Source organism: Cnephaeus nilssonii (genome assembly GCF_951640355.1).
Source record: "Cnephaeus nilssonii genome assembly, chromosome: 2".
Taxonomy (NCBI): Eukaryota; Metazoa; Chordata; class Mammalia; order Chiroptera; family Vespertilionidae; genus Cnephaeus; species Cnephaeus nilssonii.
The window spans coordinates 61,909,523-61,925,376 of record NC_137073.1 but is presented as its reverse complement, the minus strand read 5'-3'; the positions used below and the strand labels follow the sequence as shown (position 1 = coordinate 61,925,376).

General features: G+C 39.3%; 1 protein-coding gene and 1 pseudogene across 17 annotated transcripts in view; one reads left to right on the top strand and one right to left on the bottom strand.

The window, feature by feature from the left end:
- Positions 1–15,854, bottom strand: part of MCTP1 (multiple C2 and transmembrane domain containing 1) — a gene marked incomplete at both ends in the record, with an annotated part of 442,947 nt that overhangs the window by 82,242 nt on the left and 344,851 nt on the right. For 10 of the 16 annotated variants that reach the window (XM_079799000.1, XM_079799009.1, XM_079799010.1 and 7 more), the window contains one exon: positions 9,630–9,749. The exons of the other annotated variants lie outside the window; for them this stretch is intronic. In XM_079799000.1, coding sequence (XP_079655126.1) covers positions 9,630–9,749 — 120 coding nt within the window. The remainder of the gene's footprint in view (positions 1–9,629; positions 9,750–15,854) is intronic. 16 annotated transcript variants of the gene reach the window in all.
- On the top strand, positions 9,925–13,075 carry LOC307109832 (nuclear prelamin A recognition factor-like; annotated as a pseudogene). The gene is made up of 2 exons: positions 9,925–9,945; positions 11,832–13,075. The product of its transcript is annotated as a nuclear prelamin A recognition factor-like (transcript).

The following is a 15,854-nucleotide window of genomic DNA, read 5'->3' as shown; positions in this document are numbered from 1 at the left end:
ACTGAAGAAGTATTAAAGGCAAACATGGAGTTAGTTACTGGGTGAAAGGGACAGACTGACGTGTGGAATAAGAGCTGTGGCTGCAGATAGCTAGACCCCTTTTCTTTATATATGCAGCACACACACATATATCTGGGATGATCCGAAAGTCTTTTGGCTGCACACTCTGCATATTATATACGACCCTCTATCACTGTGCCTGTTCTATTCATGTATTCGATTTAGTGGTTTCCCTCACTACAACACAAACTATCATGGGCAAAACCAGAGCTAATCATCTTTGAACAATAGCCAGCACAGTGCCTTGTAATGTTCAATAAACTTTTGTTGAATGGAAATAATTAGGCATAAAATTTAGACAATTTTTGATTTGGAAAGAAAGATTGGACTAATTATTCATCACACAACTTTTGAGCTATTGGTATCCTGCTATGTCTGAGACATATTGCTCTGTGCTGGGATTAGATACAGAAATGGAAGATATAATTAGGGTAACTTTGGGCTGGTGGGGAAGACCAGCAGTGATTATTAGAATGCAGCAAGGGGGGTATGGGAACTCAGAGGGGTGAGTTCACTTAACCTGTTACAGAGCGTGTTGGTAGGGTGGGCTGGTGGTAGGGAGGGAAGTCAGGGATGGTTCTCCAGAGAAAATGGTAGAGATAACTGGTAATTACGCAAGCACATATGTATAAAATATTAAAATCTTATGGGTGGCAAAAATATTCAAAATGTGGTTTTCCAGTAATTTGAGGGATATTTCATATATATGTTGCTGAATGTAAAAAGTAGGTATGCTACTAGTACTTAATATAATTCAATTTTTGACAAAACAAAATATGTATGTCAAGCAAGAAATAGACATTACATTCGTAAACACATTTTTAAAGAACAGCGTAAAAGGCACACTGAGTGGGCCACATCTCCTTTTCTCTAAGGCCGAAGGCCCTTCCTTCACCCCCTCCTCCATGGAAAGGTCTTAACCACCGTGGCTAATAGAAGCCAACATCTGCTCATCAAAGCCAGGGTCCCCTAAAAGTTCACAGTGCAGGTTGAGGAGATGCCCTAGGATAGCCGAATCTCTGTATTGGCTGGACCTCAATCCCTGTAATCTGGCCACGGAATCTCTGTATTGGCTGGACTTCAATCCCTGCAATGTATGGCTTTAGCAGCAAGGACACAAGTCCCCCAGCCACTTGTCCAGCATGGTGCCACACACCACACCAGGGCCAGGCAACTGTACTGTCTGTCCCCAGGGCCCACATGGCTTCCAGGACGGCTCAGAGCTGGTGCAGTACGTGCACCGCCACTAAGTTTAAGACCCAGGCTGTGCTGCCCTTCCCTGGGCCACCATGTGTGTGTCAATCAGTGCCACTCCCATAATAATCACTGTCTTTTCAGAGGTCACTGCCCTATCCTAGGCTTCAGATTCCCTATCAACACAAAGAGAGGAGCATCCTTCCTTTTCTGCTTCCTACTGTGTCATGTGGAGCCTGTGTAATGGGTGCTCACCTGGGAACCAGTTAGAACTGGGTTCAGGTCCCCCTGTGCTGTGTGAGCCTTTGCAGCTGCCATAACCTGTCTGAGTCTTGGTTTCATGCTCTCCAAAGCAGTGAATGGTGGATTTCAGGTGAACGAGATTACAAAAGAGCATGGGCACCCTCGGGTTCATTTCTGTAGTTTTCTCTCCCCTCCTGTCTTCCTACTACTCCCACATTTTGCTCATTAAACATTATGGACTAAAAAACAAAACACACACACAAACGATTCTGCTGGAATACAGGGGAGATAAAGCTGAAGCTATGGTTTGGCTGGAGCCTGTTCATAAGGAATCTTCTATGTCATGCTTGAAGGTGTTGTGGAAAGACCGAAGTAGCAGATAGAGACAGTCAGATTTTTATTTCAAAACTACCATCTTCCTATAGGTATTGAGGCAAGAATACAGGAGCAAATAATTTGTAGTAAAGTTCCCAGAAAAAAATACAGGAGGAATTCCAGATAACCAGTGACTATTATTGTAGTATATGTAAACATCTCCCATTGTTTATCTGAAATTCTTACTTAAATGGGCATTTGAATTTTTACTTGCTAAAAATAGGTTTATAGGCAACCCTACATTAAGGACAAACTCATAAGGTTTCAGGGGCTGGATGGAGTTTGAGGCGATTTTGTAAAGTAGAAGGCCTGGTCATTTACTGAGAGGGAGATGGTAGCATGGTGGTGGTGAGGAATGGATAAAATGTGGAAAGCCTGTTGGTCCATGTCCAGGGACATGTGGTGATGGTCATCAGTGTGTGGGGAGACCAATCTGTACAGTGAGCAGGTGGCATAGCTAAGCAGTTGGTGAACAGCTTTGAATGGGGTTACAGGGGATGAACTTTTCTGCTGACATCTGATTGGCTGTTGGTTTTTACTTCTTTATGCTAGTGATTTTATTGGAAAACTAAAGGTCTGATTCTTTTCATGTCCTCATACTTTTTTTCAAGCTTGTGACCTTCTGAAAAAATTGAGAAAATTGCTGTTGAAATAAGCAGGAAAAAGAAGAGAGTGATCATCCATTTTTAGATGTGTTTTCAGGCTGTATGACTCAGTGCTGCTTCTGTTAAGAGTGAGTATGTGTTCTCTTCTGGTACTGAGATGCAAACACAGGAGGCTGAGGTCTATGCCACTATGTGTGAATGATAAAGCCCTGATGAAGCACAGAGGGTCTGTCTGTACATCCAAAGTGCTTTACATAGGAGTCCTCTCTTCTCAGCTCAGCTTTGGCCAGTCTATTTGGGTTCTGCTGGAATGTTTCACTTATTCAATAACTCATTTATTCAAGTATTTTACCATGGATACAACACCCATTTATGATTAACACACTCCATAAAATGGGTAGAGAAGGAAAGTACCTCAACATATGTTACAAACCTCAGGTAATACACTACTCAATTGTGAAAAACTAAAAACTGTTCCTTTAAGACACAACAAGGATGCCCACTCTCACCATTGTTATTCAACATAGTAATGGAAGTTCTAGCTAGAGCAAGAAAAAGACATTAAAGGTACCCAAATAGGGAATGAAGAAGTAAAACAGTCACAATTTGCAGATGACATAATTCTATATAGAAATCCCTAAAGATTCCACCACAGAATATTAGAAGCAATAAACAAATATAGTAAAGTTGCAGGATATAAAATGAACATACAATAATATCTGTGTATTCCTATATACTATCAATGAACTATTAGAAAAAAAATGTGAAAAAAATCCATTTGCAATTGCAACAAAAAGGATAAACTACCAGGAACAAACATAACAAAGAAAGTGAAGGATCTATACACTGAAAACTACAAAACATTGTTAAAAGAAACTGAAGAAGACACAAAGAATGGAAAGATATTCCGTGTTCATGGAAGAATTAACATAGTTAAAATGGCCAGATTACCTGCAGCAATATACAGGATTTAATGCAATCCCCATCAAAATTCCAATGATATTTTTCAAAGAAATAAAACAAAAAATCCTCATATTTGTATGAGACTACAAAAAAAGCCTGAATATCCATAGCAGTCCTGAGAAAAAAAGAACAAAGCCAGAGGTATCACACTCCCTGGATTCAAAGCTACAATAATGAAAACAGTGTGGTATTGGCAGAAAAACTGGTACACAGACCAATGGAATAGAATTGAAAGTCCAGAAATAAACCCATACATACATGGGCAACTAATTTTCAAAAAAGGAACCAAAATTATACAACAGAGAAAGAAAATCCTTTTTAATAAATGGTGTTGGAAAAATTGGAAAGCCATATGCAAAAAAAATGAAACTACACTGCTATCTAACTCTGTATACAAAAATGAATTCAAAATAGATTAAGGACTTGAATATAAGACCTGAAAACAATAAATACACAGAAGAAAACATAGGCATTAAATTTATGGACCTTGTTCTCAGAGCGATATTTGTGAACATGATCCCAAATGCAAGGGAATTAAAACAAAAAATGACTATGACTACAACAAACTGTGCTTCTGCACAGCAAAAGAAACCATCAACAAAATAAAAAGGCGATCAACCTAATTAGAGAAGATATTTACAAACAATACCTCCAATAAAGGGCTAATATCCAAAATATACAAAGAAATCCTACTACTCAACAACAAAAAACAATCTAATTAAAAAGTGGATGGAGGACCTGAACAGATACTTTTCCTAAGGCATACAGATACATGAAAAGATGCTCAACCTTACTGGCTACAGGGGAAATGCAAATCAAAACCCCAATTAGATACCATCTTACATCTATTAGAATGGCCACTATCAATAGGATGGAAATAACAAATGCTGGAGAGACTGCTGAGAAAAGGGAACCCTGTACACGGCCGGTGGGAATATAAATTGGTGCAGCCTCTATGGAAAACAGTATGGAGGTTCCTCAAAAAATTAAGAATAGAGCAGCCACGTGGCCCAGCAACCCCTCTTTTGGGTGTCTACTAGAAAAATTTGAAAATACTTGTTGTAAAGATATATGTACCTTATGTTTATTGCAGCATTAATCACAATAGCCAAGACATGGCAACAGCTTAAGTATCCTTTAATGGATGATTGAATAAAATGTGGTACATATATACAATGAAATACTACTCAGTCATAAAAAAGGCAAAACATTGCCATTTGCCACAACATGGATGTATCTTGAGAGTATTATGATAAGTGAAATGTTAGGTGGAAAAGGACAAGAAAAATATTATTGCACCCATATGTAGGATATAAAACAGAAAGCAACAAACAAATACAACCCTTATAGATACATACAACAGTATGGTGGTTACTAGAGGGGAAGGGGAGGTTGATAAGGCAAAGGGGTTCAAATATATGGTGGTGGAAGGAGATTAGAGTTTTTGCTGGTGAGCATAGAATGCAATATACAGATGTTGTATTATAGAATTGTACACCTGAAACTTATAATATAAAATGTTATTAACCAATGTTACCCTAATATACTTTAATTAATATATTTAAATATAAAAAAATTCACTTCTTAGAAGTTGTATGCATTTCTAGAGATAAGTATTCTGGGCCTAATTGGAACGGATCCAACAAAAAAACAATACTCAAGCAGAGAAAAGCAGCACCAAGGTCTTTGCCATTTGAGGGAGCTAGGAAACCCTTCAGTATTTACTAAGTATTTTAGCAAGCAGACTTTGGCTCAGTTTGTGTCACAGTCAGATCCTGAGTCAGAAATGATTTCATTGATCTACCCTACTCTTCAGTTTTAACGTCTTCATTGATTAGGCAACTGAGATTATGTGGGAGGAATATCATAACAGTTAAAAATGAATGTTCCTTTGAAGTGTAATTTAAAAGTGCTGTTGAAAAATGTTTGTATGTCAGAGATATTCAAAGACTTTATTTACTAATGTGAAGATTCAGCTTTAATTACTCCTCCCATGATCACCGGGGTGGATGGAAGGTAGGCCTCCAGGTCATGAATGTTTTTGAAATTATTGGGGTCACCTGGGATCAAACAGATAACCAGCACTAGTTCTTGAGAGGTCACTGGGTATCTCATAAAAAGGAATTTCAAGAAACCTGGGATTCCATGTAAGGGCCTGGACACTTAGAAAGTGATCCCTTGGGAAAGTCATGCCCAAGCATGTACCATGGGAATAGCCAGGGTTTCAGAACACGACATCGCTGGGTTCACATCCCACTTACTCTACGGAGTTCATTCTTTATTGTCTTTGATTTCCTCATTTGTAAAATGAGGATAAAACCACTTAGAATAATTTACTTGACACACTTATTATAAAGAATCAAAAGACATGATGTCTCATAGTGTGGTTATTGCAGGGTGGGTGGTAGATGCAGGTGGACAAGGGCATAGAGGGGATAAATGGTGATGAATAAAATAAAAAAATACATTTAAAAATAAAATTTAAAGACAAACAAAAAAAAGAGATGATGTCTCTAAAAGGCTTAGCAGAATACCTGATACATAAAAGTTGCTTAACAAATATCTGCTCCGTTTCGCTGTACGGGAGGTAAGAAGGATATGGGGTGGTGGAGTGAGGAAAATAAGGGTTTTCCTTCAATCCGTCTGCTTAAAGGTAGAGAAGACAGAGTAAGTGCTTTTCTTTAACTCAAGAGAGAAACCTGCTCTAACGGTGCCCAGGGAGACCTGGGATGTACCAAACCACAGCCCCAAGACGAGCTGTGACTGACTGGTGGTAAGGAGTACAGTACACACGTCACACAGATTGACAGGTTCTAATACCGGCTCTCTCACTGTCTAACTGTGTGCCTTTGGCTAAGCTATTTAACCTCTCTGCTCTGTTCCCCTGGATGTAAAGTAGTGATAATGATACCCATCTCATAGGGGGTGCAATAGACCCCTCTCTGCTTGGCTAACCCATTTCGTTCATTCTCAGAGACTGGATTCTCCTCTCTCAAGGGAGGGCTCTTTTCTCTTTTTAACTTATGTAAGAAATATTTTCTTTTCCCTCTTTGCTATACAAACCAGAAGGTCATTTTGATTTATATATTTTTCCAATTTTCACCCTAATTGAATTTTTCTCAGCCAAATGTACAGACGATTTTGTTTTTCATGACAGAAAATTCATTTATAATTCATTCATATTCTCGTTCTCTCTACCGCCTCCCCGCTCCACCTCCCCAACAGAAAGTTTCATAGTTTGGGACCAGCCAACAGTATGACTAATACACTTCAGATATTCCCTAAAAATTTTACACAAGCTGAAAAAATTCTGTATTGTTTTGGGATACCAATCAGGACTTAGGGCAAAATACTCTTCTACCAGGGCTATGCACTGTGCCGTAGGTTCTCTTAAGCACAGCATGGCAAACCTACAAACACTTTCCCTTAATTTACATATGTGTGAATATATGTGAATATGTGTGTGTATGTTTATGCATATGTGTATGCATATATGTATGTGTACATATATGTGTATGTGTATATGTATAAAATCTGCAACCAGCAAAGTATAATCCAGGTTTCTTTTCAAAAGGAGCAACCAGCTCAAATGCACAGCTGGGTATGGCAGAAACACATAATTAGACAAATTGGATTTAAGAGTTACATAAGGTCTCAACTGAGCCGGTGAATGAGAAGCTGAATGAAACGCTGTGATTGCTGCTCTGGGGCCTTGAAAGAACAGAATATGTGGAAATGTGTGTTTGGGGCAAATAAAAGGCAATTACTGGGAGTTATGGGGTGTAGTTGGCATCCCATGAAAGTTAGACTATTCAATGTCTCGCAGTGGGCTGTGCTGGGTGGGAATAAAATGTTGTCCATGGCTTAAAAGGGGAGTCTGTTAGAGATGTGCCTAAAAGGAAAGATTTGACAAATACTATTTTGGAGTTATATTTTTGGGGGGAGAAAGGAAGTAGAAAAATTTACATAATATATAACGTCTCAATAGCTTTATAAAAATTCTTAGGGAATTTTAAGTACAAGGGGATACATTATATTTTATTATTTCCCCTCTAGAAGTGAACCTTTCCAGCTAGAGCAGGTATATTCAAGAGAAGATAACAAGAAGAGTCTATAGTTTCTGAATTTTTCACTAAGAATACTTAAACTAATGACTACATATTGAAGATAAGCCCCCTTATAGGATTAGGAAGCTGAAACTAAATTGCCACATTTTCCTATTTGCAAATAATCTTATTTGCAAATTTGTCTCAAGGCAACTGAATGAAAAGTGGATATTCTTCTCCCTCAACAATCTCCCAGAAATAAATGGGACAAGAAAGCAATTGTCTGAGACAGTGCTATTTTCTTAAAGAAAACATTCCGTATTAATTGACAAAAGTACCTGAGTCCCCACGACACCAATGTTTATGGCATTCGGGGCTTGTCTCTCAGTGTGTGATTTAAAAATATATCCATAAAATCCTTGCCAATAATAACAACTTCTTGTCTGTTGATGCTGTCTATCCATTAAAATATCTATTAGCAGCCTCACATTTAGTTTGTTAAACCTTATAAAAATGTTTTGAGCATCTCTTAATTTGCAAAACACGTGCTAGAGACAGTGGCAAGTACAAAGATGAACAGACTGTCCTCCCTCACATTTATAATCTAGTGAGAGATACAGACAATGGTGTTGTTGGACTCTGCCATGTACTTGATGGTTGTGCATCAGGATTTTTCATTTATTTTGATGAAGAATATTATTTTAAAGAGTATATTTTGCTTGTGTTATCACTTGAAGTATGTTTTGCTTGTGTTATAATTTAAAGTATGCTTTGCTTGTGCTATTTAAAATGGAAATTCTTTTATGTCACATGTATGTCTTTGCAACCATTATGGTGCTATTATAATAACACTAGAGGCTCGGTGCACGAATTTGTACACAGGTGGGGTCCCTTGGCCTGGCCAGCAATCAAGCTGACTAGGGCCAGCCGGTAGCGGGGAGGGACCGCAGGAGCTTGGCTGTGGGAGTACACTGACCACCAGGGGGCAGCTCCTGCATTGACCGTCTGCCCCCTGGTGGTCAGTGCATGTCATAGCTACTGGCTGGTCATCTGTTCCTAACGGTCGCTTAGGCTTTTATATAGATAGATAGATAAATGATAGATAGTTAGATATCACATAATGCTATTAAGCTGATGATCAAATAACTCTGCATTATTATAGACACAGTAGTTGGCAAAAAGTCCTGATTATAAATCAAATGGAGACCCTTAATGGCAAGTGAAAAAAAAAATCTATGTAATCTGATGAGGACATTTAACTACCAAGTTTTCTCATGTTTTACAAAACTGTAAATTCTTATCAACAGTTGTCTATGGAGTTATCAAATTACAAATGTCCTGTTTGGAGAAGTAGCACCCCCACCCCTTTATTTACATATGAGAAAGCTTTTTGAAGTTGTATGTTTGCTATGGGTATAGCAACTGAGATAATCTAAGAGGAATGAAGGTTGGCAGAAGAACAAATGTAATTATGTGGCTAACTTCTGCTTCTCAGCTAAAACTCTTTTCTAGAGAGAGACTGTGGCCTCACACATCCTAAAAACTTTCAAAAATGCCAGACAGGGCAAGGGTTCAGTATAAGTTAAATGAAAGCTCTTTATCCTTGAGCAGGTATCCCAATACACCCTGACACAGAGAAGTATGTTTTCTATAGTTCTTTGAATGTATATTGAATTTAGGTGCTTTATGTATTTTTCCAGGCCAACAACCATCATCAATCCTTCCTTTGTTCCAATGACAGACAACAGAGAAATGCCTTAAATAAAATAAATTTCATTTGGTCTGGTCACTAGTAATTTTGTGATATTATGTCATAATTCAATTTTCATTAAGACAAAAACAACAACAAAGAGAATGAAATAAATAATCATTTGGAAGAACCCATTTATAGTTAAAAATCATAGCTCATTCTTTGGTGTGCTCCTGACTTTTGTTCCTACCCGGATGAGTAATGTTGAAATACTGAATACTTTCTATTGTGTTAGAACCAAAGAGTTGTTCTGAACTGATAAAAACTTTTCTCCAAACCTGAGTATTTATGGACAGAATTTCTGGTTTGTAAAACCAAACTCAGTGTTAATCTTATTCCTAGTCTCTCTGACAAGAACAAAACCACAGACAAATTAAGAAAATAGAGACTTACTGTATCACGTTGCCTGTTATCTTTCCCTGATATTATCAAGAAGTAGTTCCATGTCAATAGTAACAACAACACCAGCGGTATCATGTAGAGCTCAAAGTTCCACACAACAAAGAGGAAAAGCTGGAGGAGAGAGAAGAGAGAGAAAAAGATGAGACAGCTCTAAATTTCATTAAATGGACTCTCTTATCAATACTCCATTTAAAAAAAAACAGCCACAAACAAAATGTTTCAGAACGGAAAGATTTATCTTGAAAACAAAGCCTTAAAACTTGGTAGGCATTTTTCTAAAGCACAAATGACCTCTGGAAAGCCACAGGTAAGAGTTTTACTTTGTTTCATTTCTATGAATGAAAAACGAATATCATTACATTGTCCATGAGGCAATTTTAATTTTTCTCCTTCAGATAAATTATTGTTATGTTGAACAAAATAAAGTAAAAAAAAAAAAAAAAGTGAGCAAAATGAGTCTTACTACATTGTCAGAAATAGCTGGTCTAGCTGCCTTAATAATAAAGGAAGAATTTCTATTTAATATCAGGACTTTTTTTAAAATCTCACTTGTATAATACAATGTCACAAGCATAATAGGCAGATGAAAATACCAAGTCTATACAAGAGAGCCTCAAAGATTTCACATTATGAATAAAAGCACCTCTACCAACAAGTATAAAAAAAGGGTTGGCTTACCATTCAGCATTACCATAGAAATCAAAAAGCTCTTTGAAAAAAAGAATACTTTTGCCAAAGAAACTTTTTAAATGTCTATTTCTATTATATTTCAAAACTACCTACTTCTCTAAGTATATAAATGATTTTTTTTAAATTATGAGACACCTTAGATTAAGAACTCACCTAGGTGGGCAGAAGGAGCCATTCTAAGAGTATTTGCATTGCAAATAACTAGCATTGGCTGTAAAGTGTGACTCTCCCACATCCCCACCAGGCTCTTATAATGCTGGACAGATCAGTGACATTTTCTGTGTTTGTGGCAGCTGCCGCTAAATTAAGGTTATGTTAAGTCAGATGGTAGTTGAGAGCCAGATTCTACTCCTGATGCTAACTAGCCTTATATCTTTTGGTGCCATGCATATTTCCCCTTTAGTTTCTTCCTCTGTAAAATGGGGATGACAAGAGTATCTACCAGAGAGGTTGTCAGAATTAAAGAGCTGAAACATTTTAAGGATTTAACACACACTGCTTAGCATCCAGTAAGTGCTCAAAACACATTATTGTGTAATGAGATCAATACCTTACAAAACTCAGAAAGTTAATTATTGACTAAGATCCCCAGGTAATGCATATTTTAATAGTGAAAACTAGAAAGTCATCTGCCTGCTAGGATATAGCTGCACCATAGCAGAACTGGGAACTTGAGCCAGATGGTAACACAGACACTTTGCATTTGATAGACCTGAAGGGGTAGGAACTTTACTCTGAGAACACTAGTGTCGGGAACAACAGCATAGGCCACTTGCAGTCTTCTTAATAAACCTCAGCCAAGTCCACAGTCTATTCAAATGGCAGAGAAAATGAGCCTATGTGGAGATGTGGAGGGACAGACCCCTAAAGGTCAGAAGACAGATTCTGAGCCTTAGAAAGTCACTCTACCTCACTGTTTTCATTTCTAAACAGAGGTCTATAGATCTAACCATCTCTAACATACTTTCCCTAATGTTTAAAGTGACTTTATGATATTACTGTATCATCAGGGTTTTTCAAATGTGACATTAAATTTTGAAAATTATATATTTTACTGAATTATTTGATATTCATGAGCCAAATAGACACCAAAAGCATAAATAATGGTTTAGTAACCCAAGAAATAAATTTTGGATAGAATTACATGGCAACTATAGATTCAAGTTCCTGAATAAAAAAAAAAAAATCAAATATATCAATGCATCAAACATGAGCCATATCTTTTCTTTCACCAGAAAAGTAAAAAGATTTCCAGAGAAAGAAATATTTCCCTTTTATTTTTGAAATTGATACAATATTTATAAAGATGATCCTAATATAAAAAAGCCAGGGGCCGTCACAACCTAAACTACCGGACGGATGACTGAACAGCAGTCTCCATTGATCAGGGGATGGCTAATTGGGGAACCGGGGTCCCTCAGGTTCTGATGAATCCATGGCAGCAGTGACTGGTGAGCGGGCAGGCAGAAGGCAGACCACTTGGTCCCTCCTCCTGAACCTCAGACTCCAATCAATGCCAATACCAAGATATTTCTGAGTGACTGCCTGGTATGTGATAGTTGTGTGACCGCAGAGGAAGGAGTCCAAGTTTCTCAACAGAACACCAAGGACATCTTCCGTGTTCTGAACCTTAATAAGAAATGTGATACCTCACAGCACAAGGTGCTGGCAGAGTCCGTGTGTCCTCAGTCTCTGCCTTATTTTGCTGCTAAATTCAGCCTCAGTGTCACTGATGCATCCAGAAGGCTCTGCGGCTTCCTCAAAAGCCTTGGGGTGCACTGTCTTTGACATGAAGATAGCCGCGGACTTTAGCATCCTGGAGAGTCAGAAGGAATTTGTGCATCGGTACTGCCAGCACCGTGAGGAAGAGCCCCGGCTACCCATGCTGACCTCCACCTGCCCCGGCTGGGTCCAATATACAGAGCACATGCTGGGTCACCCCATCACCCCCCACCTCTGCATGGCCAAGTCTCTCCCCAGCAGATCATGGGCTCTCTGGTGAAGGATTACTTTGCCAGACAGAAGAACCTGTCCCCAGATAAGATTTGCCACGTCATTGTGGCCCCAGGTTATGACAAGAAACTGGAGGCCCTTTGAGAAGATGTTCCCAGAGCTTTGCATAGTTCCCAGGGTGCTGACTGCGTGTTAACCTCAGGTGAAATTGTCCAGATTATGGAGCAAAGTGACCTTGCCTCGAATGACACCGCTGTGGACACTCTGTCTGGAGACGTGAAGGAGGAGGAGGTGAGGCTCCACGAGGGTGCCGGCTCCGACTGGTACCTGGCGCACATCTTCAGGCACGTGGCCAAGGAGCTGTTCAACGAGGACGTGGGGGTGCTCACCTACCGCACCCTGAGGAACAAAGACTTCCAGGAGGTCACCCTTGAAAGGGATGGAGCAGTTCTGCTACGCTTTGAGGCTGCTTACGGCTTTTGGAACATCCAGAAGTGGTCCTGAAGCTGTAGAGGGGCAAGTCCCCTGCCACTTCGTGGAGGTCCTGGCCTGCGCCAGGGATGCCTAAGTGGCAGGGGCCAGGCCCAGGTGAGGACGGGCGTGTGGACAGGGCACTGCTGTGGCAGATGGAAGGCATCTACGCTGCCATCCCAGTGTGGCCCCCGGAGACCAGCACCCATGTGCAGGAGCTGCACCAGGAGTGGCTGCGGGGGTGGGGAGCACTCCCCCAGGGCAGCCTGCCAGGACATCAAGTGGTAAAGGTCCAGCAGATGCCCGGCCTGCAGGCCGCCTGAAGAGAGGTGTCAGACAAGTGAAGGAAAGGCTTAGCATCTCTGTCATGGCTTTCATTTTCAGAATTCCCTGCTCCCCATCTGTCGGCTCCTTCCCTCTGAGGGGTGCTGTCATCATCACATGGATGCAACTGGAATATTGTATCTCGAGAGGATTGCCCCAATGTACGTATCCTTTTATCCGACGATTAAAAAATCCCAAAGAACAAGAATGGAAACAGACTACTGTCCTTTAGGCTTAAAAAAAAACAAACCCTGTCCACGCACCTCAGAGAGATTGGATGAGGAATTGGCCCAGTTTGGCCCTGACTTTACCCACTTATGTTACTCTGGCAAAAGTGATAGGTGTCACAGATGGAAGGGTGGAGAATGGAGAGGCGGACACCTTGCTCGGTCCCTCCCTGGGTGGGGTCAGGCAGATGAAGGCTGGCCAGCCCGTCCCATAATTGGGTGAGATAGCGTCCCTGTGTCCACCTCTCACCCCGTGGGCCCGGCCACTCCCCTCAGCTCCAGGCAGCCCTCTGCGTTCCACGACAGTGTGCTCTGCCCTCACATGCTGCTCACCCTAAATGAGAAGGATGAGAGCAGTTGGCTCACAGACAACTACACAGAAAGATAGGGCTCACGGCTGGTGAGCACAGTGGCGGTGGCAGGAGCCTCTCCTGCCTCCATGGCAGCACTAAGGAACAGTGAGCAGGCAGGCGGTAAGGAGCGAGGGGTCCTGGACTGCAAGAGGGATCTCCAACTGTTGGCTGAGGCCCGTGGGGAACAAGCCGGCAGGCAGACATCCCCTCTCGACTGTGAGAGGGTGCAGGCTGGGCTGAGGGAGCACCCCCTCCAGTGCACAAATTTCGTGCACCGGGCCTCTAGTATAATTATAATTGATGACTATGATTCTATTAAAATGTGTTTTTAAGAGATAATTATTTATTCAGGTAGTGAATTAAGGTAAATTTGGCAGTCATCAACACATGTAAAGAGAAATTATTGTTGGTTAGAATTCATACTAATTTTTTACACATTTGTCTATAATTTTTAGGTAATCACTAGAACATAAGCTCTTATGGGTAGGGATTAATACATTTTCATTTCAGTTCTATCCCCAGAGCCTAGAACAGCAGTGCTTGAGGCACAATGGGTGCTCAATAAATACGTTTGCTGAATTAATGAATAAATGGATCCTGGGTTTCCAAGTCATTTACCATAAGTCTTCTTAATTATTTGTATTAGTAAAAGTACTGTAGAGCCACTGTATAAAACCAAGTGACTGCAAGAAAATATGTAAAGAATTACAACTTGGAATGCCACTAACAAATTTCTCTCTGAGGCACATAAAGATTCTCCTATCCTTTCAATGAAGTCAGAAACCGTCTTGTGTATTATGGTCTGACCACAGTCTTTCCTACATGGTTGCTTTTTCTGGGGACGTTCACTTGACTAAGTGTGTTTTGGCCTCATATGATTCCCTTGTTAAGTATTGCCAATCCTAATAATTTTTAACCTGATATATATATATATATATATATATATATATATATATATATATATATATAATGAGTAGATATTACAAGGGGATATATATATATATATATATATATATATATATATATATAATGAGTAGATATTACAAGAGGATATATATATATATATATATATATATATATATATATATACTCATTCATGTTAGAGACCCGTTGTTGCTCAGAATAAACTTCCTTGTAGTGCCCATGTATTGGTTAGATGTAGGCTAGATGTGCATAGAGTAAATTTTCTATATGATAATCCTATAAGAAACCAAGAGATTTGTCATGTTAGTTTCTTCTCCAGGTTCAACATTACTAGTTGCTTCAACTACCATTTACAAAGTGTGGTTTCTGACATTCTACATGGCAGATGTCTTCTCATCACATCCAAATCAATACATCAGTAGCTTTCTTAAAATATAGTATTCAGAACAGACACAACACTTCTCATGAAAACCTGTGGTTATTGATATGCCCTCACAACATGAGCACCAGAACTCAGGATGGAGAAAAATATAGGAGGGAGCCAAAGGAAGAAACTGCATTAGTTTTATGGAACTGGCAGTGCAAAAATAGTTTCTTTTCCTATTGTGTGTTTTTTAAGAATCTACTGTTTAGGTAACTAAGCAGGGAGCCCATGATGTTGAAAATATCTTTTAAAAAAACCAGTGTATACTCTGAAAACTATGATACATAGAAGAAATGAAGTAAGATACAACCAAATGGAAGAATAAACCTAGCTAATGGATTGGAAAGATTAATATTGTTAAAATGTCCTTATTACCTGAAGTAATATACAGATTCAATGCAACACTTATTAAAACACCAATGGTATTCTTCTCAGAATTAGAACAACTAATCCTAAAATGTATATGGAACTACAAAAGACCCAGAATAGCCAAAGAAATCTTGAGAAAGAACAGAGTGGGAGGTATCATACAACCTGATATCAACTATACTACAAAACTACAATAATCATTATGGTATGGTATTGGCAAAAAACAAATACACAGACCAATGGAATAGAGCCCAGAAATAAATCCCCACTTATGTAGTCAATTAATCTATGACAAAGGAGGCAAGGATACACAATGAGGTAAAGATAGCCTTTTCACTAAGTGGTGGTGGGAAAACTAGACACATAATTACAAAAAAAGAAAAAGAAACTTGATCATTTCTTTCATGATATACAAAAATAAATTCTAAATGGATTAAATATTTTAATGTTAAACTTAAAATGATAGAAGGAAACCTAGGCA